This window comes from Engraulis encrasicolus, chromosome 12 (assembly GCF_034702125.1).
Source record: "Engraulis encrasicolus isolate BLACKSEA-1 chromosome 12, IST_EnEncr_1.0, whole genome shotgun sequence".
Classification (NCBI taxonomy): domain Eukaryota; kingdom Metazoa; phylum Chordata; class Actinopteri; order Clupeiformes; family Engraulidae; genus Engraulis; species Engraulis encrasicolus.
The window spans coordinates 51036422-51056761 of record NC_085868.1 but is presented as its reverse complement, the minus strand read 5'-3'; the positions used below and the strand labels follow the sequence as shown (position 1 = coordinate 51056761).

The window sequence follows — 20340 nt, the reverse complement described above, 5'->3', positions numbered from 1 at the left end:
AGAGAGAGAGAGAGAGAGAGAGAGAGAGAAAGGAGACTTTTTTACTTTGTGTTATGTTGCATGTGGTAAATAAAAAATACTAAAACAATGAAATCATGAAAGCAGAGTTTGCCTGCAATAGGGAGAACTCATTGAGTTCATGGGCACAGAGATCATCTCAGAAACCTTTGAGCACTCAGAGCATGAGGTCTTTGAACTCTTAAAATACTTAAATTTGAAGATTTGACTATATGCATGTAAAAGACCAAAGGCATGTATTATTTCTTGACACTGGATCCCTTAACATTTACTGTCTGTGTGATAAGTTGTGAGAGGAAAAGGCATGAAGCATCTCTTTATTGCTCTCTTGAAGACACATGGGGGAATAGATCAAACGTCTGACGAAATTTCTGTAGGTTTGTATGGTGTTTAATTAGGGTATTACTAGAGAATTGACCAAGAAATCGCAACCTTCCAACCACTTTGAGAAGCCGTTTACACATATATATATATATATATGGATATTTCTAAAACCGCATTGGTTTCTGTGTTTTAGAATGCGCGTTTCAAAATGTAAACAGATAAGAAGAAATCTGCATTGAAATGTGTGTAACCAGCACCTTAGTCTTGTGATGGAAAAATAATCCAACAGATACCATGTTTGTTTGCTACATAAAATGCGGCGCCAGTGTGTGGGGGAAACCAACATTGTCAGATTCAAATAAGCCTTGAGCAGAGGTGGGAAAATCGGTCCTGCTTGGGTTTTCCTTCTGCCTGTGCTCTCAGCACAGGTGACTTCATTAATTGGTTCATCCATCTGGCTTAAACGGATGTGGTAATTATGTGGTAACTAGGATTAGCTGGTTCATGGAATTGGCTGCTGGAGCAGCAAAATGTGGAAGGTCTTTTAATTTCTGTATCCTGGTTTATCCACCTCAGGCCTCAAGAGTCTTGCGTTGAGCTGAGCCCACCTTGAGGGGGTTCTTCTTCCTACCACCTGGAATAGCTCATACTGGATCCAACTCATTATCTAACCTTGCATCCTCTCCTTTCATTTGTGGCCTCATGCTTAGCTGACGCCCCGCCTCCGTACAGAAAATTATAACGGTTCCCCGTTATCAGACTAGGCACAACACTTTTTTTTTTTAGCAAACTTTTACCCATTCAACATCCCAACTGCAAATAAAAAAATAACTTTTAAATTGTGCTTTTGTGAGACATTGGATAAAACTTCAATGACATCTTGCCTCGAACCACGAGGCCACAGGGAAAAGGAGAGGATGTGAGGTTACATAACGGGTTGGCCACACTATGCTCCCCATGTCCGTGTGTGAGTGTGACATTGAGCTGACCTTGAGGTGGTTCTTGTTCCTGCCGGGGGTCTTGTTGATAAGTCGCTCCACAGTCGACTGGGTCCGCAGGTCCAACCACACTGCACCATTAAAACACAAAGACAGGACTGAGAATGGCAAACTAGAAAATACTTCAGAATACAAAACAAGCACAATGTGTGTTAGAGTTTTAGAATTGGTGATTTGGTGATTCTCTTTTTGATGGCCAAAGTCCACACACAATGAAAGAACAAAAGGCGCTTTGGGGGAGATTTGGGGATCATAGCTGGGTAGTGCCAAATAATTTGTTAATGGGGGACCTAAGTCACGCCCTCTACTTTCTGGTTCATGGGACATGGGGAGTCAAAACATAATTTGAAATGAGTGGTTTTTCGACACCAATCCAAACCTTGGACATCCACCTATGCACCACAAATCCACCACAACTCGCCTCGTTCACTTCCATTCAATTGTTTGCAACTTATTGCCCCATGAACCAGGAAGTAGAGGGCGTGACTTTGGTGCCCCATTCACCCGTGAACATTTCAGGCCATAGCCCTTCCTCAGTGTGTCATGGCGAGATAAACTTGAAGAGTGTCGTCCTTCACTTCTTTCATTCATCTGTTTTTCATGTGGGATTCAGCACCCTGTTAAAAACTGTGAAGTATTATCAGGCGATAGCATGAGTGTGTATCTTCCACTTGTCAGGTGCCAATGAGAGGGTAAAAGTATGTGGAGGGTTGTATGTGGAGGAGAGGAGTGTATATGCATGTGGATGTATGAGGATGTTTACTGTATGTGTATGTAAATGGTGTCTACATGCACTTGCATATGAGATGTGATTGTGAATCACTAAAGATCTGACCAATGCTGATCCTGATGGAATTGACCCAAATATCAATAAGGGACAATAATGAATCTACTCTACTCACTGATGGCATTGTAGAGTGGCTATACTGTACTGTTCTCTCCTCTCCTCTCCTCTCCTCTCCTCTCCTCTCCTCTCCTCTCTGACAGCACTGTAGAGTGGCTCTACTCTACTGTACTACTGTACTCACCGATGGTGTTGTAGAGTGGCTCTACTCTACTCTACTGTACTCACCGATGGCATTTGTAGTGGCTCTCCTCTCCTCTCCTCTCTGACAGCACTGTAGAGTGGCTCTACTCTACTGTACTACTGTACTCACCGATGGTGTTGTAGAGTGGCTCTACTCTCCTCTCCGCTACTGTACTCACCGATGGCGTTGTAGAGTGGCTCTCCCGTCTCCTTGTCCCAGACCAGGGTGGTCTCCCTCTGATTGGTCACGCCGATGGCTAAAGAAACAACAGAGACGCATTTAAAACAGAAACATTTGAAAGGCCAGTCGACCTTTGAACTTTGACCTCATTACAAACCATCTTCATGAAGAGACAAGTCTGTGATTGGCCAAAAAAGTGTGTGTATGTACAAAGTGAATATACAAAGTGTGTTAATATACAAAGCGAATGTAGCATTCTCTGCTTGGAAATCAGATGATATTGCAGTAGGAGTTACATTTAGTGGCATGCGGAAGTGGTATGCCAAAGGAAGGCTATGCTTTAGGTTGGTGGTGTACACACATTGACTGACAGGTTGGGGTTAGGAATGGATTTTAGTCTAGGCACAGTTCGACATGTTTATAGGTTGGTGGACACACATTGTTCAGTCGTAGTGGTCTAACATAACCAAGAATAGATCCCGTCGGCTCCTCTGGCCCGCCCATGAAACTGCTTGTTTTACACTCGTGTAGTGCCAATCACTGTCAGTCATTAGACATAGAAGAACCGTTTGATTATCAACTAGATACAGCAGGTGGAGCATATAGAGGGGAAAACAAGCAGTTTTGCTGGGCAGGCCAGAGGTGCCGAGTGGATCTATAGCGTCTTGTGACCACACCTGGAGTGGCATGTGCCTCTAATAACCACATAAATCATCTAAGCCCCTCTCGGATATTGAAGCTTGTTTACCTTTGATGTTGGAGATGTCGATGTTGAGCTGTGTCAGCTTCTCACAGGTCTTGTCCATGCACTCGTACACAGACTGGAGGATCTCCTTAGGGTCCTCTTCCACCCATCTACACACAGCGGGGAGAGAGACACACACACACGCACACACACAATTCAGGTTTCAGTTCCAGCTTTGGTCTTTATTTTTCCTTGGACTTTAAGTTCCACCCTGTGAAATTCTACTAATGTCAACATACGCCTCCTAGAGCCTGTCCGTGTGTGTGTGTGTGTGTGTGTGTGTGTGTGTGTGTGTGTGTGTGTGTGTGTGTGTGTGTGTGTGTGTGTGTGTGTGTGTGTGTGTGTGTGTGTGTGTGTGTGTGTCTGTGTCTGTGTGTTTGCTCACCCCTCTTTAGGAAAGCTCTCCTCTGTGTGTGTGTGTGTGTGTGTGTGTGTGTGTGTGTGTGTGTGTGTGTGTGTGTGTGTGTGTTCACCCCTCTTTGGGGAAGCTCTCTCTCTCTCTCTGTGTGTGTGTGTGTGTGTGTGTGTGTGTGTGTGTGTGTGTGTGTGTGTGTGTGTGTGTGTGTGTGTGTGTGTGTGTGTGTGTGTGTGTGTGTGTGTGTGTGTGTGTGTGTGTGTGTGTGTGTGTGTGTGTGTGTGTGTTTGCTCACCCCTCTTTAGGGAAGCTCTGCTTGATCTCCACCTGGTGATGGCTGAGGAGCTCGGCAGTCTTGGCGTTGAAGACCTGGATGAGAGCAGCAAGGAGGCAAGGACAGGGTTAATACAATACAATACATTACAATACAATACATTACAATACAATACAATACGTATTTATAAAGCACAGTATCACAACTATTAAGCTGCCTCAAAGCGCTTTCAAAACACACATACACATATGCACTTTCCCACATTCACACACTAGCTCTGTATACGAGCTAGCAAAACTCATTTAATTTTCGCAGAGTTACGATTGCTTTAGAGGAGCTTTATAAACAAAAGAAGTGCACAATCGTTTTGCACAGGCATGCAGAAAAGCTTCAATATATAGTGATACTGTAGCATCTAAAACAACTACACATCTCCTTCGAATATAATGTGATATTGTGATGATAGAGGCTTCCCTCAGTCCTACTACAAACACTGAGGAATTGAACATTCAATGGCCTGGGAGCTCATAATAAGAAGCATATTCAGGGTAGGTATTAGCCAAGGAAATGTTTAATGTACGCAAGTTTCAGGATCTCAAAGCGTCTGTTTTAGGCTCTTATTCTATGTCAGTTCTGTGCCAAATGCGGCCTCAAGGTAACTTGAAAATCTCTTGAACTTATACTCAACAAGGCTGAGCGTTGACAGTCGCCTGCATCAGTCGCCTCAGGCCAAGCGTCTATTTTTGCACTGCATGTGGTCTCAGGAAAAGGTGCCTAGTAGCAGGCCAGTCCTACACCCCCGCCACTAGTCCTACACCCCCACCACAAGTCACATTTTCCAGTCATGCAGCACAACCCTCAGCTGTGGCATGTCAGGTCAAGAGACATATGGATTTATCTCTGGTCTGTGTGTGTGTGCGTGTGTGTGTGTGTGTGTGTGTGTGTATATGACAGACAGAGAGAGAACTTCCCGTAAAGCGGCTTTTGAGCGTGCTTGTGGCCTCATGTTGACGTCATTGACGATGACAGAAGTTAAATTCAATATTTCGCAAAAGCGCAATTCAAAAGGTCCTCTTCTCATTTGCAATTGGGATGTTGAATGGATAAAAGTCCCCAAAAAGTTGTTGTGGCTAGGCTGACAGTGGGGGAAACTTTATTGTTTTCTACACGGAGGTGGGGCTGTCAGCAAAGTGGAAGGCCACAAGCGCAGGTGGAGGATGGGGGTGTAAATCACAGTCTTCATGACGATACGATACGGTATCGATTTCTTAAATCAAGGATTCGATTTTTTTCGATACTTAAGAATTCCCCACGATACGATGCGATTCGGTTCGATTCGATTTTTTCCAATTACTTTTCCACTACTGTTGTGTTATGGAGCTAGGGCATTGCACAGGGGCCAGCGATTCGATTCTTTTCGATTCTTAAGAATGCCCCACGATATGATGTGATTCGCTTAAATCGCCGGCCGATACTTCCGATACATTGATACATTTCGATTTTATTTACAACCGGGACGAGGACGGGAGCTCGGATAATGGACTGTAGGTCTACAGCAGGGGTGGGGAACCTTCTTCATTCGCAAGGCCACTTCAAATTCATCTGAGGGCCATAAAAGTCCTCCGAGGGCCGCATTACGAACCCAAACAAGGATTTCCCCCTGCACTTTAGGCCTATATTGAAGGCAGCCACCTTTAAAACAGACCCCACCTTCTCTAGGCCCCCTGAATTATAACTTAATTGTATTGCAAATGTATTTTCTACGTATCCTTTACAAAATATTTCATATTTCATGTGAAGCTGCACAACATTAAAACTACATCGGGAGGCGGATAAAACGGCCTCAAGGGCCGCAAACGGCCCTCGAGACATGGGTTCCCCACCCCTGGTCTACAGTCATGGACAGGTGTGACATGAGGTCACACAGCAGACACTAGACGAGGCGAGGGCTAGATGTTAGATCAGCTTGTCATATTTAGCGCGCCACAGGTCCCACCAGGTCAACGTGCCACGGGTTCAGAAACCTAAAACCCAAAACCCTGCCGCTAGACGGCAACTATCTTGTCACACCAAGCTGCCAACGCCCTTCCCCACCTCTGGAGATTTATTAGCTACTGCTGGGTTTCCAACCCTCCACATCTCTACTCTCTCCTCGCCCACTTTACTAGCCTAGGTAGCAGAACTTCAACTCTGCGAGGCATGGGGTACCCAAGTCTCCGCCCCTTCCTGTTGGCTCATTGGGCCTGGGTGTGGTTTTGGGCCTGGTCTTACGACGCCAAGCCACATCTTTAAAATTTGCTGCCTGTGTGGAATCCAGACCATAACATGTATCAAATGGAATCAGGATTTAGCTTCACTTGCACGTTCTCTATAATTCGTCAATTTTGTGAGTCAAGGCCCCATAGCCCGGAAGTGAAAGGGTGTGACTTATGTTACATCACCCATTGGTTTGGGGAACCGCCCAATGAGGCAACAATGTGGAAAAGCCCAGTCTACCACTTCACCACAAAACAAGGCTTTAGGATCTGGTGGTCACGGATTGTCAAGGTGCTCCCCAGAAAAAAAGTTTGATATCCTGAAGTGGACAAGTGACCTCACGATAGGGCCCTCATTACAGAGAGCTCCATCCAAATCAGATTAACTCAGAAGTACAGTTCCAGAGAAATAACTTATTCCAACAGGCCAAAGATCAGAGCTGGCATGGATGGACGCCAAAATTCTGATGTGCTTTTATGACGCTCCACTTCCAAAACAATCACTCTGCTGCACACGGTTCCTCCGGCCAAAAGTGCTACATTTACGCAATGATACTCAGTCTAATTTGGTGAAACCTAAAACAAGTACTGGTACAAATTAAAACTAAGTAAACAAAAAAGTAGAGAAAGAAGAGTCACCATGGAGCATGTGGAAGTTTAGCTGTTTTATTGGGCAAGTACCAAGACTTTGTTTCGACGTTGTCACATCTTCTTCAGAGTCAATAGCACTGAGGATACCATTCTTGTCTAAATAAAAAGGTAATGCGAAAACATGACACTTCTCTTTTTCGAGTGTAACCAAAGTAAGGCAATAAACACATTCTACATACTGTGGGTGCATCCCAATATGTGACCTTGCCTCCTCCACTTGCCTCCTCCACTTGCTTCTCGTCATGATGACATCACTGACAACAGCATTATATTTCAATATCTTGCAAAAGCTCAATTGTAAAGTCTTTTTCTTATTTGCAATTTGGATGGTGAATGAAAAACAGTCCCTCAAAAGTTGTTGTGGTGAGGCTGACAGCTGGGAAACTTTATAGTTTTCTCCACGGAGGAGGGGCCAGGAGGCGGGACGAGGAGACAAGCACAAGTGGAGGAGGCAAGGTCACATATTGGGATGCACCCTGTATGTCTGAGGATATGTGGCCTGAGGCTGCCTTTCCCTTCGAGATGGCCCGTATCACGTGACCACCATAGAAAACAAATACTGCATAATACTCAATCTGCAATTCAACACTTGTGTAGACCATCCATGTGGCACTCTGCATTCCAGAACACGAAATTTCCTCCTGCATAACTGCTCTTGGCTATGAATTGTGCCTTTTGTGAACAGCGAACACATGAGAATGCATACCACAACCCCACAGACACGTCACATATGTATTCAAATCAAGGGGATGAATGAATACTTTGGGATTGTGAAAAGTAACAAACGGCAAGCAATGCAACAAGTTAAGTTTTATAGTCACGGGGTGGATCCTGAAATGCAAACTAGTGAATGTAATAGTAGCAACTACAATAATAAGAACAATAACACTACAAAGATCACAAAAAAACCTAAAACAACCCCCAGAATCATAGCCTTGACCAAACACACCACTGCAAACAGATGTCCTCACAAACAATCATGTGTTGGAATTAAGTTTATGGTGAGGAAGGCTTTAACAGTCATGGCATTCTTCTTTGATTGTCTGGCTTTAATATCCTCTGTCAAAGTGATTTTCCTATCTAGTGTTTTCCATCAAAACAATAAAATAAAGTCTTCATAGATGGTATACAGATGGTGTCCCTCCCTTTTCTTTGGAAACTCCCTACGTCTATCTGAATACCTAACCAACCACAGGTCCTCCCTCCTCCTCCTCCTCCCTCCAGCTGTCAGGAAGCGACGCACCTCACCATCTGAAATAGACCAATCCTGACCAGCCCCACCAGCTGAAATGAACCAATCCTGTTCCTCGCTGGAACACACCTACAGCACTGTTTGGGTTTGGCAGTACAGGGCCTGTAATTACCCTTCATTCCTTGAGCGGAGGACGGGGGAGGAATGTGGTAATCCCTATTGAAATGAACTAGTCAAAATGCCATGGCACCATCATGCATCAATATTTTGGGAGAACATACGTTTTAAATACCGTATACACAAAATGCATATTGCAATGCAATGCAACGCCCACTATAAAAATGACAATTTCCCAAAATGTTCCAAAATGGATTTACATCATTTTACAATGAAGCTCTCCAAATACTCTTCCACCAATACGCTGAAACACAGAGTTGTGTCTAAGACAAAGGACAAATCCATAGAAATACATTGTAAAGTCGTAATATACAACCTTATCTTTTCTTTGGAAAGTTATCAGCTGACCTAAATGTTTACAACTTATGTAGACTGATATCACCATAACATTGGCTGGCATGAGCTGCGGCTGGTCCTGTAATCATTTGACCAGAATGACTTCACCTAAGATAAGATACTAGCAAGGTTTTGCTCTCCTCTCAGACATCCCATTTTCACACGAGGTAATGTGAGCAAAAATAAACACAACCAGATGTTTGCACAAAACAGCCAAAGAATCTCAGTTATGCACTGATACTCCAACCCCTTCAGACCGCTTCTTTCAAGCAGACCAACTTTCCATCCCTACTCTCAACAAAAAAAGTGACATCACCGGTCATTCGGGTGGCTTAACACTTTGTCCATTAACAACTAAGCTCAAATGACCTCAGAAAATGTCTTTTCCCCAACACTATTGAGGGGGCTTTAACTTTCCATTCGTCTCTGTTGTGCTCTGCTGCGTTGGAATGCGCCTTCGGGTTGACTTGAAAGCGTTTTCCACCTCTAGCTGCGGCCGCCACCCCCCACCAACAATAACAAGCCTTTAGTGACCTCCCTGACAAACACACACACACACACACTGACCTGACACCCCCCCTCCAAGGCGACACAAGGGGACAGAAGCACACAGCCCCCTAAAACCTGTCTGATCTGGTCCAGACCAGCTCGGGCAGCCACTTGTACTGATGCTTATACCAGCGGTATGAACGCTACCTTACCTACCTGTAATTGATATGGACGGTGAGATGAATACCATCTAATCCATAAATGGTGGGCAAATTAACAAATAGTGTAACTGATTCCAAACACCCACTAATTAATTATTTTGGCATTAGCCTAAAACCATTCCCCGAGCAGATATCTCCGCAACGTGAACCACGGAATTCAGTCCTGGCATGGCATGGCTTGATGGCAAGCTTCGAGTCTAGTTCTCGCTATGATGAACCGACTGAACCGAGTGACCGAGATGCCACCGGTGTTGACACTCGTGCGCTAAATGAACCACTTGGCCTGCCATCACACTGAATTTCATCAGAAAGACATGCACCCAGGTTCACACCGGGACCGAATAACATGAGAACATGAACGATTCCCAACGAATAGACCCACAGACCCTTCACTGCCGCGACACCCTGGCCGTAGAGGACATCGCAAGCCATGCTAGCATGCGTTGATAGCGTTTCGCTGAAAGTGTGGCATTCATTCAAAACAAACACAACAACTTACGAGGAAACGCGTGGAGCTCGTGCCCTGGTCGATAGCCGCCACGAGCGGTCCCAACATAATCCTGTCCTGCGAGGCGGCCATGCTACCGTTCATGGAGACTTCGGCCCAAGCTTGAGCGTTTTTACGGGACACCCGGCAGACTTGTCGTTAATAATCCTTCAGTGGGCTGCTGAGGCGAGAGCGCAGGGTGATGACGTGTTCACACACCCACATACGGAGGCGGTGCCTGCGGAGCGAAGTTTCGATGCATCCTCATCATAATAATATTTAGGCTACTTATAATATAACAACAATAATTCGTCATAACATTTTCATTAATTAATTGGGTTATGATATATGCCAGGACGCTCCTTTTATTTATTTTTCTACAGTAATGACATCAGCTTACACTTCACTTTAAATACTTTTGAGCAATTATCTAAGGGGTTCAAAAGTGGCATACACAATGACATGAAGGTTCAGCATCATTTACTTTATCAATGACCTAAAGGGTGCTCCCATAATTAGTTAGTTGGTAACAGTCTTATTAATGTGAGATAGCGGCCTTATTAATCAATTGGTGGAGCAAAGTCCGTTTCAGAGGAGAAAGATATTTGGCTCCAGTCCCTTCACTAATGTTTATGAACTTCTGTGGAAATGGGCACCGCCCTGCCTCTCATCCATTACTGTACACTTAGGCGTGTATTGTTCACTGAATGGTGCATGTACTGTATGGTGATGAGATTGGGAGTCGAATGGCACCCTGAGTATGTGAAGCACAATCATGTGACCACAAAGGATGGATCACTGCACGGGCCTACTGGGCCCAGGCTCTATATTTCCATTAGAGATGCACAGGATCCAAGATCCGGTTCCGGATCCGGCAGGATAATAGGGTTTATCACAGGATCCGGATCCGGCAGGATAATAGGGTTTTTCACAGGATCCGGATCCGGCAGGATCTTTTAAGCAGTGGATCCGGTATCCGGCAGTTACCTAAAAATCAGGATCTGTTGCATCTCTAGCCTAGGTTTTTCAGTCAGTCTTTCACAACCCCAATTGCTGCATGGAGTGAAAGAACATTGGAAGCGGCCAGTGCAGGCAGTGTGGCAATAAGCCAATAAGTCTAAAAAATAGTTTGAGCCAACGTAATAAAAAAGGGCCCACGTGTGCGAGTAGGCTATGTGCTTCAACCCTTTTGTAGGATCCGGTATCAGCTAGGATCCGGTGCATCTCTAATTTCCATTCTTATATTGCGTTAAAATCACACTTTTAACAACTGTATTTTTTAAATTCTTTTCTCAGGGTTCTGCCCTCAGGGTTTCTTGTTGTCTGGCACAGGGGCCTTGTGGAGTCATAATCCGTCCCTGGGGTGAGTTTCTCAAAATAAAAGTTGTTAGCCTGTTAGCAACTTCGGTAGTTGCCAATGGGAACATGCATTGAAAACAACAAAGTAGCTAATGTAGTAAGCAACTTTGGTTTTGAGAAATTCATCCCTGGTGACCATTAGTAGGGCTGATCTGACAGTCACACAAATGGTCCTGCCCTTTGCTACTCTGTTGTGTGACAGGTCACATCCTTCATTTCCATAGAGAATCCTAATCTGCTTTCATTTGAACAAACACTGCATGCCACTTGTGACACAAGAAATATATTATTAATTATAAAGTGGGTGCAATGTAGACATGGGATGCATGTGATCTGTTTCACATTGATAAGAATTTCATACTTTAATACACATACCACAGATCGAGCATAGCAGGCCAAGCAAACCACATACACATCCCATCTCTGATTAGCAGCTTACCATATTATGTGAAGTCATGAATAATTTTCTTTGAATTGTTGGAAATATGAGACATGCGTTTATCACGCCTGCATTGAAGTCTTCATACAGACAGATAGAGAGAGAGAGAGAGAGAGAGAGAGAGAGAGAGAGAGAGAGAGAGAGAGAGAGAGAGATACTTTAACAACTGTTAAAAAAACATGTAATTCCCCCATGATACCCAGTCCAACAGTCCAGTGTCTGCCCTGATTCTTATTGAGTCTCTGGGGGAGGGTATTGTCATGGCCATCCATCACTCATTGGTTGGCGCTGGCCTCTTGCTCGGCCTCTGGCTCGGCAGCCTTGTTTCTGGGTAGGTTTAGTAACTCGTCAATCTTCTTCAGGTCGGCAGCAGAGTCCTGACCACTTCCTGTGATCTCACCCACCATTTCCTCCGTGAGCTGGAGACGGGCAGTCCTGACAAGCGTAAACAAAAAGGTGATGGTCAACTCAAAAAGTACAATATCCCCATGCACAGCCGGATTTGACACTAGGTGCTGGCAGGTTCAAAATTCACAACTAACATGAAAGGAAAAACATTTTGCTTTGCTTTGCTTTATAAGTGATGGTCAACTTTCTTTCACTGTAAATGCCCCTGACAGTCTAATGTGATTTAGGGCAGAAGATTAAAAGCCACTCCTAGTCTAGCCAGGCCGTGCCCTCCTGGTGACACAACAGCTTCAGCAGCATTGCTACCGATCAGTTCAAGAGCAATGCAAGTACTTTCTGAGCTCCCGCAAAATCGGGAACTCCTCCCATTTTGATGGGAAGCAAACAATGTTAGCACACCAAGGGAGGCCGTTTGGGAAATGCTGTTTGGGAAATGTTAATTGTTTTGCTCTTAGTCAGACCAAGTCTCGAAGAGATTTGAAAGTCGATGATAATTAGGCTACTCCTAGTCCACAGTAGTGGCTTTTAATCTTCTGCCCCAGCTCACAAATGGGGTGTAACCACATTTGTCATTTAACTGGGCATTTGCATGTACACGGCCCATTTTCCCTTTCGGTACTCTGCAGCAAGAAACTAGGTTCCTTATTGTCCAAATGAAATGGAAATGGGACAAATATAATTTAACAAATCTTATGTTTTGGTTGTATAATATTCCTTCCTGTTTTAAAAAGGGCAATGCAGCAGACACCGATTTATTTCCTGAACACGTCCATTTACTCCAAAATTTAAACTGAAATGTTTCACCTCTTATTTTCATTATTTATTTATATTACCACCATGTCCAAAAAGCAAACGCGTTTCGGCTATCAAGCCTTCATCAGTGCGGATGAAGGCTTGATAGCCGAAACGCGTTTGCTTTTTGGACATGGTGGTAATATAAATAAATAATGAGACGCAGTTTGTGAGTGCGGATTTTTCTTCCTTAAGTTGATACTTTTTATCTCGCACCCAAAGACTTTAGTTTTTCCAAGAAGTTGAGCGCGTCCTTTGCCAAAACTCACCTCTTATTTTCCCAGTATCCCCCTCCCCCCTCCGCCCATCTTCCTCCCATTCTCCCTTCCAAGTTCACGCCCAGCTGCACTTCACCCAGTATCTACTCCACCCAGTATCTCTAACCACCGGACAAAGGACTGTCTTCTAAATCTTCTCCATCTCTGAGAATGTTTTCACTGCTCTACACCAGGGCTTGAAATTAACGTTTTCACCTACCGGCCACTGTGGCTAGTGAGTTTCCTCAGTCACTAGCCATTCAGATATTCCACTAGCCACAGATTTTACAATGTTTTTTTTTTCTTTATCATGATGGTGTACGTCTGACCTCAGCAGATAAGGTGCTAAGGCAAGATGAGTGTACAGCTTTCTACATGGAAGTATATCAAGCAAATAGAAACTGAGTTGGTGAGCTTTTGTCTTGAACTTACAATAAACAATTGATACACAAGGGGCAAACAACAGAATATAGGCTATGATGATGCGTCATACCAAGGAATAAGCTGCTAGCCAAATTGGCTAGTGACACTGAAAGTATTACTAGCCACAGCAAAGTTTTACCAGCATTTGGCTGGTAGGCCGGTGCCAGTGTCAAGCCCTGCTCTACAGTATATCTAAAAGTTCTGTCAGGGAAGGTTTTCTTTATCCAGATCATCGGAGCCTAAAGCCTTTAGTTGTAAACAGCAGGACTTAGTCATGGAGATTGAAAGTGCCAGAAAGCACCAAAAAGATGCCTACAACACAACATCTTCTGATCCACTCTCCTTTCACTCACCACGTTAGAACTCCTTTGATTCAGAGGTGCTGTATTACCACGTGTTAACAATGATTTATTATTTGTGTAGCACAAGTCAAGGTTGGTGGTGATGCAACCAAAGCTAATGCCACTATTGTATGGATTGAATTATTTTTTTTATTATATGGTTGTGACGTCATCTGTCGAATGCTCGATTCATTTCAACGGGGCTCCCCAACGTTCGGACGTCTGTAATTTTTCGATAACGGACGGGTTGGTCTATAACAGACCGCTGTCAATGGCAACAAGACTTTTCACTGCTAAAGCGACTTTTCAACAAGACTCTAATCAGCTGCTGTGATAGACAGCACCCGTTGTCCTGGCTACCGCTGTCAATGGCAACAAGACGTTCACTGCTAAAGCCACTGGCTTGTATACAAGTCAGTGACTAAAGCGAATGTTTCATATCACTCCGCAGGGGGTCCGGTCTTTTGTCACTCTAATCAGCTGCTGTGATAGACAACACCTGTTGTCCTGGCTAGCCTACCTAGCTGTTGCCTAGCGGTGTTCCACAACGGCACTGTTTTGTTTTGCGCAGCAACAATCTTAACATTAACTCCGCTCCGCGTCGGGGTCTAAAGATTCTCTCTGTCGTGCTGCTATTCCACGGTAGCGACCTTCTCGCCGAACGTTAACCCTTACTTAACTGATTGGCAAAGAAGCATATTCATTGCAGTACATGAATTACCAGTCAGTAATTACTTTGTAATTTATCTGCATTAGCTGTGGTTGTACCACCTGACGTGGACATGACCCAAACATGGGAGTAAATGGGCATACAATATGAATGAGTCTCTATTTATAGGGTGAAAGCAGTATTAATAGGACCAACGTAACCTATGAGTGACAGGTTCTCATTTCCTCTTTTGAGTTTGTTTTGTTCTGTTTTGTGTGTCTTGTGTTTTTGTCTTCTGTTGGGGTTTGTATCATTTGTAAAAAGAAAAGAGAAAAATGTAAAATAATGTATGAATTTGTTTTGACCACAGGAAGAACAGTGCTTCTAATAGAAGATAACTGATGTGTTGTCTATAAAGCAATCAATCAATCAATGAGTGTGTGTACCATTCAGCCATCTTGAGTTCATACAGCTCCCTTCGTTCCTTCCTCCTCTTCTCTCGTAGCGTCTCCCCTGCCAGGCTCTGCACTCCCACAATCAACGCACCTGCTGGCAGCCTGCCAACACACAACACAGCACAGTACCATCAATCATGAATCAGATAATCTTTATGACAACTGTCGCGTAAAAATGCAGACAGACATGGCTCACGGGCATTCAATGTACTTGTAAAACAACATATCTAGTAGTTCAAACTTGCAGTTACAAATCACTTCAAATTAAATGGTGGTGAGCTGTGTATAAACAAGAGCAAGGCTGAATCTCAAATGATGCACTTGTGCACTTAAGTGTTCATGTTTCAGTGCGCATGCCGTATTAGTTACGCACTGAAACATAGTGCCCGAAGTGCACAAGTGCACCATTTGAGATCCAGCCTAAGTCTATCTGCACTGACATATAATAGTCAGCTAGGCCAGGGATGGGAAATCGAGGGGCCACATCAAATTTTACAAAGCCCTCCAAGGGCTGTACTATGAACCCAAACCAGGATTTCCCCCTGCACTTCAGGCCTCTATTGAAGGCCTTTGCAACAGATATGACCCTCACTAGGTCCCCTGAAAACATACCTTAATTGTATTGCAAATGCAATTTCTAACTTTACAAAACATGTCATATTTCATATGAAACTCCATAACATTAAAGTTATGTCGGGGGCCAGATTAAACGGCCTCAAGGGCCGTAAACATCCCTCAAGACATTGATTCCCCACTCCTGAGATAGTGATTGACAGTTACTCAAAGACTCTGTTGTTTTATCCTTTAATACTTTCTTGATATGTCATGGCTTCAATAATTGTGTGAGTCAAATTTCAAATATCACACTTTATTACTGTGACTATTGATACCTCCATCTGTTGGTTTCTCAGAAGCTGCCAGACAGATAAGTCAAGACAGCTACTCTTGATTTCAGAAAAAGTCTGGTAGCCTTCGCCGCATTTTCGGGCGATGTCCAACCTCTCTCTGGTTCAGGGTAGCGAGAACAACTTGTTAGCGCTCACAAGCTCATGAGTCCCCCTACAGGGCTTTTCTTGTCATTGCAGGAAGACCATGGCGTGTTATGGATCTTCCTTTCCATGTTTCCACTGGACAATACAATATGCAACGACGTGGAAGAGACAAAAGCTCACCCCAGCAGTCCTCCGATAACGGACCCGGCAAACATCCCAGCTGGACCCAAACTCAAACGGAACAAGCCTCCTGTCACCGCTGGGAAAGGAAAAAAAAACAAGCGTTCACACGCACTATTCAAGAGGAAGATCTCAACACACACACACACACACACACACACACACACACACACACACACACACACACACACACACACACACACACACACACACACTCACACTCACACTCACACTCACACTCACACTCACACACATTTTCAACCAGGTTTTACTTGAATTTCAAATAAATGGAAAGGAAATGGAAGGTCTGCTCTTAGGTGAAAACAACCATCGGAGAAAATAACCATCATCATCAGCTACTTGGGTGCAGGGTTGTATAAAGTAGAAGTAAAATCGGAAGATGGAAGTTACAACGTCGAAACGTGTCAGGTAAAGGATAAAACGTCTACATGTCTGAAACAAAAGACATAATGTCCGTAATACATCTATATTTCATGGGCTTTTGCCTTCAGTATGATGAGACAGTTGAAAAGGTGGAAAGGAAATGATGGCGAAAGAGTTATTGGATAAAACGTTTACATGTCCCATAAAATATACTGGTTCTTTAACAACAGGGGCCTACACCAGCTAACAGTTGAGACCCACCTCCAGCGGCTGCATAGTAGCCCAGAGCATTGGTGTCCCGGTACACACACAGGCCTGTGCTCACAGAGCTGCAAAACAACAGAAGATAATGGCTTAGGAATAACACAAAGTGACAGCCTCATACACACAAACATATATTATATGCAGACATTTAAAACAAGGTCAAATGATCTAATTTGAATCAAAATGACAATCTCTCTCTCTCTCTAATTAACAGCAACATACACACACAACCTCCACACACACACTCTCACACTCACTCACTTGAAGAGCATAACGAAGGCAGCTACTCTCCAGCTCCATCTCCAGCCATAGCGCAGGAAACCCCTGATGGCGGCATTATGGGCCGACCGCTAGAGGACAGAGAGAGAGAGAGAGAGAGAGAGAGAGAGAGAGAGAGAGAGAGAGAGAGAGAGAGAGAGAGAGAGAGAGAGAGAGAGAGACAGGGTACACAGGGTTGCTTAAGGTTGATAAGTCATGTGTGACAAGATTCCCTATTATTAGTTACGATGCTATGAACAATAACTAATTAACGGACAGTACATCAAGTCTATTAGACATTTTTGTCACGGTCTTTCACTCTCTCTCATTCATCACAACACCAGTGAGCGAGTGCTGAACACTAGCCAGGCCACGCCCTCCTAGTGATGCAACACCTTCTGCAACGCTTCTAGTCAGGCCAAGAGCAATGTCAAAATCGCTTCTGATCACTGGAAACATCGGGAACTGCACCCACTTTGTTGGGAACCAATCAACTTTGAGCTGCTCCAACAGCCCTAGGGTGAGTTTCTCAAAAGAGAAGTTGTTAGCCTGTTAGCAACTTCGGTAGTTGCCAATGGGAAAATGCATTGAAAACAACAAAGTAGCTAATGTAGTAAGCAACTTTGGTTTTGAGAAATTCACCCCCGGGTAGAGGCGTGTTTAAGGCAGTGACGTGGTTTAAGCAGAAACATTCTATTGGAACTAAGAACATTATCGTTTTCAGCTTCGGCACAGCCTTTTCTGGCCTCGACCAGTAGCAAACCAAGGGAGGTGGGTCAACTATGACGTGTAGGAAACGATAATTGTTACACTCCACTCTAGGTCAGACCAAGTCTCGATAAGATTTGAAAGTAGATGATAATCAGGCTAGCTCACCACAGCTTCGACGCGGCTGGTGTACATTTCGGCCTGGCTGAGTTTGATGAAGCGTTTTCGTGCGTGCCGCGCCCCCGGCAGCCCCCCGTACGTCATGCCCACCAGCGCCCCCATCACGCCGCTCTTGACGACGTTAGTCACCTCCTCCGAGTACCTGTTGCCATCGCTACAGGGCAGAGAGGAGAGGAGAGGTGGGGGAAGAGAGGTAGGAAGAGGAGGAGCAGGAAGACAAGGCAGGGATTACAGGAGGGCTGATGAAAGTTTTAAAAAAGTCAAGTCAAGTGTACGTTATTGTCAAAAATATATGTAACGTGGTTAGCATAGCGTACACACAGACAATACACACTCACACATGTGCAGTTTTTCAAACACTGACATACTGATATAGACATGTACAATACAATACAATACAATACAATACAATACAATACAACACACACACACACAGCAGCAGCAGCAGAAGTATAATCAGTGGTCATAGTAGTAAAGTGAAAAGTGTAGATCTGTACACAAGGTGCAACAGTAAAGTGCCAGTGGTATGGTGAAAGAAATGTTCATGGAATGTCATCCAATGGCCTTGGAATATTCATGTGGTTTTCTTCAGTGTGTTGAGTCTGATGGCTTGTATTGTGGAAAATCTACATATTTAAAAATGTATTGTCATTCTCATGTAATTTCATAACATTCTTTGTGGAGCAGCAGATAGAAAACTGACCATAGGAGGCATAAGGGCAGTCATGGGCAAGGGAATAGGGCATCTGCGGAGCATTTCTCAAAACCAAAGTAGCTAACTTAGTGAGCTACTTTGTTGTTTGCAATGCAATTTCCCATTGGCAACTACCCAAGTTGCTAACTGGCTAGCACCTACGCTTTCAAGAAACACACCCCAGACTTGGCATCAGCCTGAGCGTGGTACTGTTCCATGTAGCTGAGGTATAAATGTAATCTCATTGTGTGTGTTGTGTATCGTGTTCCTCTGTGGGTCCTTCACAGCACACATTATTTATCTTTTCTCACGTACCTAGTAGAGTAGAGAGTAGAGTAGAGTAGAGTATCATTTATTGATCCCGAGGGAAATTAAGTACCTTGTGTCAAAGAACTTTTTTCTATTCTAATTATCTTGGACCTCCAATCTAAATATCCTGGTGGTAAATGGTGGTTATGTATATTTCCATTGAGTTCTGCATATATTGCACATTTTTAAAATAATAAAATTAAGGAATGCCAATACTAATAGACGGCACTGTATATAGAAGTTGTTGACATTTAATGACAGAAAACGGAACAGAGCAGGTAAAGGGACAGTCATGGGGAAGCAGTAAGGGCTTCAGACCAAGGGTTGCCGGTTCAATTCCTAGTACCACCAGGTGTGTGGGATGTTGTGCGTCTTCTGTTCTGTTGTGTGCGGAGTGACTATGACAATGAAAGTTCCCCAGTGGGTCTTTAACTACAGACATTGGTAATCTTTCTCACATAAGCAGAGAATGCGCGCACATCAGTGGCACAGGTGATGGACAAAACAAAATGACTGAAGTGAATGATAAATGTCCGCAACTCTGCTTAATGCTCCAAGTTGTTAAACAGAGTTGCGGACATATATCATTCATGTGCCTATCTTTCTCACGCACCTACCTTGTATCGAAAAGGTCTTTGATGCGGTCCCAGCCTGTGTCAGGCAAGTCTGGTTTGCCCAGCACGGCAGGCAGATGGGTGATTTCAGCTGCATGGACGCAGGGAAGAAGGCGAAAGCCATGAAACACTCTGACTAGGTTGGCACTGAGACTCTGTGGCAGAGGTGTGTTGGTGTTTCCACATCGGAGATGGAAGGGGTCCATTATGTGTCAGGAGAATCGCATACACCTGTGATCACACCATAGACAAAATACATCATTGGATCACACATATGGATTTTTGTGCTAATGTGCAATGTCAGATACAATTGAAGCCTGGTGCTCATGCATACAATACAACTGACAGAATATGTCCTCTAAAATAGATCACATATCAAATTCTCTTTAAAACATGAGCTTCAATATCATTAATGTGACAATGGATATAAAGTCAGTATCTCAATACAATTCCATGCAGGCTACTCACTTGCAGCAAAGCATGTCAATGACACTTGATTGAAAATCTGGTTAGCCTGCTGTCAGTGAGATTCTCAATGACAGGACTGCTCTTCAGAAACAGTATGCAGAGACGTTTCTGGCTGGCCCGAAATCCTGAAGACTTTCAAAAGAACAACCTTCCCCCAATTCACACGTTCTTTACATTTAGGTTAATAATGTTCAATGTCTTACACAACTAAATAACTATTATGTACGCGACTCTGCTACCGGTGTCGCCATGTTTTCTGTCCCTCTCCTTCACTCAGCAAGAACGGAGTGAAATTCTGATACTCTGCCCCCTAGTGTACTGGAATATAAGAAAACAGTTTCGCTATTTCTATAAATATTGACCTACATAATGTGAATAATGCATATGAGCATTTATTTGTTTGTCATCAACAACAAAATGTGGCATTTGGAGAAAC

General features: G+C 43.9%; 2 protein-coding genes across 3 annotated transcripts in view; both read right to left on the bottom strand.

The window, feature by feature from the left end:
• Positions 1-9893, bottom strand: part of gk (glycerol kinase) — a 35269-nt gene extending 25376 nt beyond the window's left edge. For both annotated transcript variants that reach the window (XM_063212803.1, XM_063212804.1), the window contains exons 1-5: positions 9743-9893; positions 3944-4017; positions 3297-3403; positions 2547-2624; positions 1332-1411 (exon numbers count right to left, since the gene is read on the bottom strand). In XM_063212803.1, coding sequence (XP_063068873.1) covers positions 1332-1411; positions 2547-2624; positions 3297-3403; positions 3944-4017; positions 9743-9835 — 432 coding nt within the window. In that variant the 5' untranslated portion in view covers positions 9836-9893. The remainder of the gene's footprint in view (positions 1-1331; positions 1412-2546; positions 2625-3296; positions 3404-3943; positions 4018-9742) is intronic.
• A 1402-nt stretch (positions 9894-11295) lies between these two features.
• On the bottom strand, positions 11296-20177 carry timmdc1 (translocase of inner mitochondrial membrane domain containing 1). The gene is made up of 8 exons (XM_063212802.1): positions 19905-20177; positions 19440-19667; positions 17808-17973; positions 16935-17023; positions 16671-16738; positions 16026-16104; positions 14845-14955; positions 11296-11963 (listed from the first exon to the last, which is right to left on the bottom strand). Exons 2-8 carry the CDS (start codon positions 19640-19642, stop codon positions 11804-11806), a joined length of 876 nt encoding a protein of 291 aa, XP_063068872.1. The 5' UTR covers positions 19643-19667; positions 19905-20177; the 3' UTR covers positions 11296-11803.
• Positions 20178-20340: the final 163 nt, after the last annotated feature.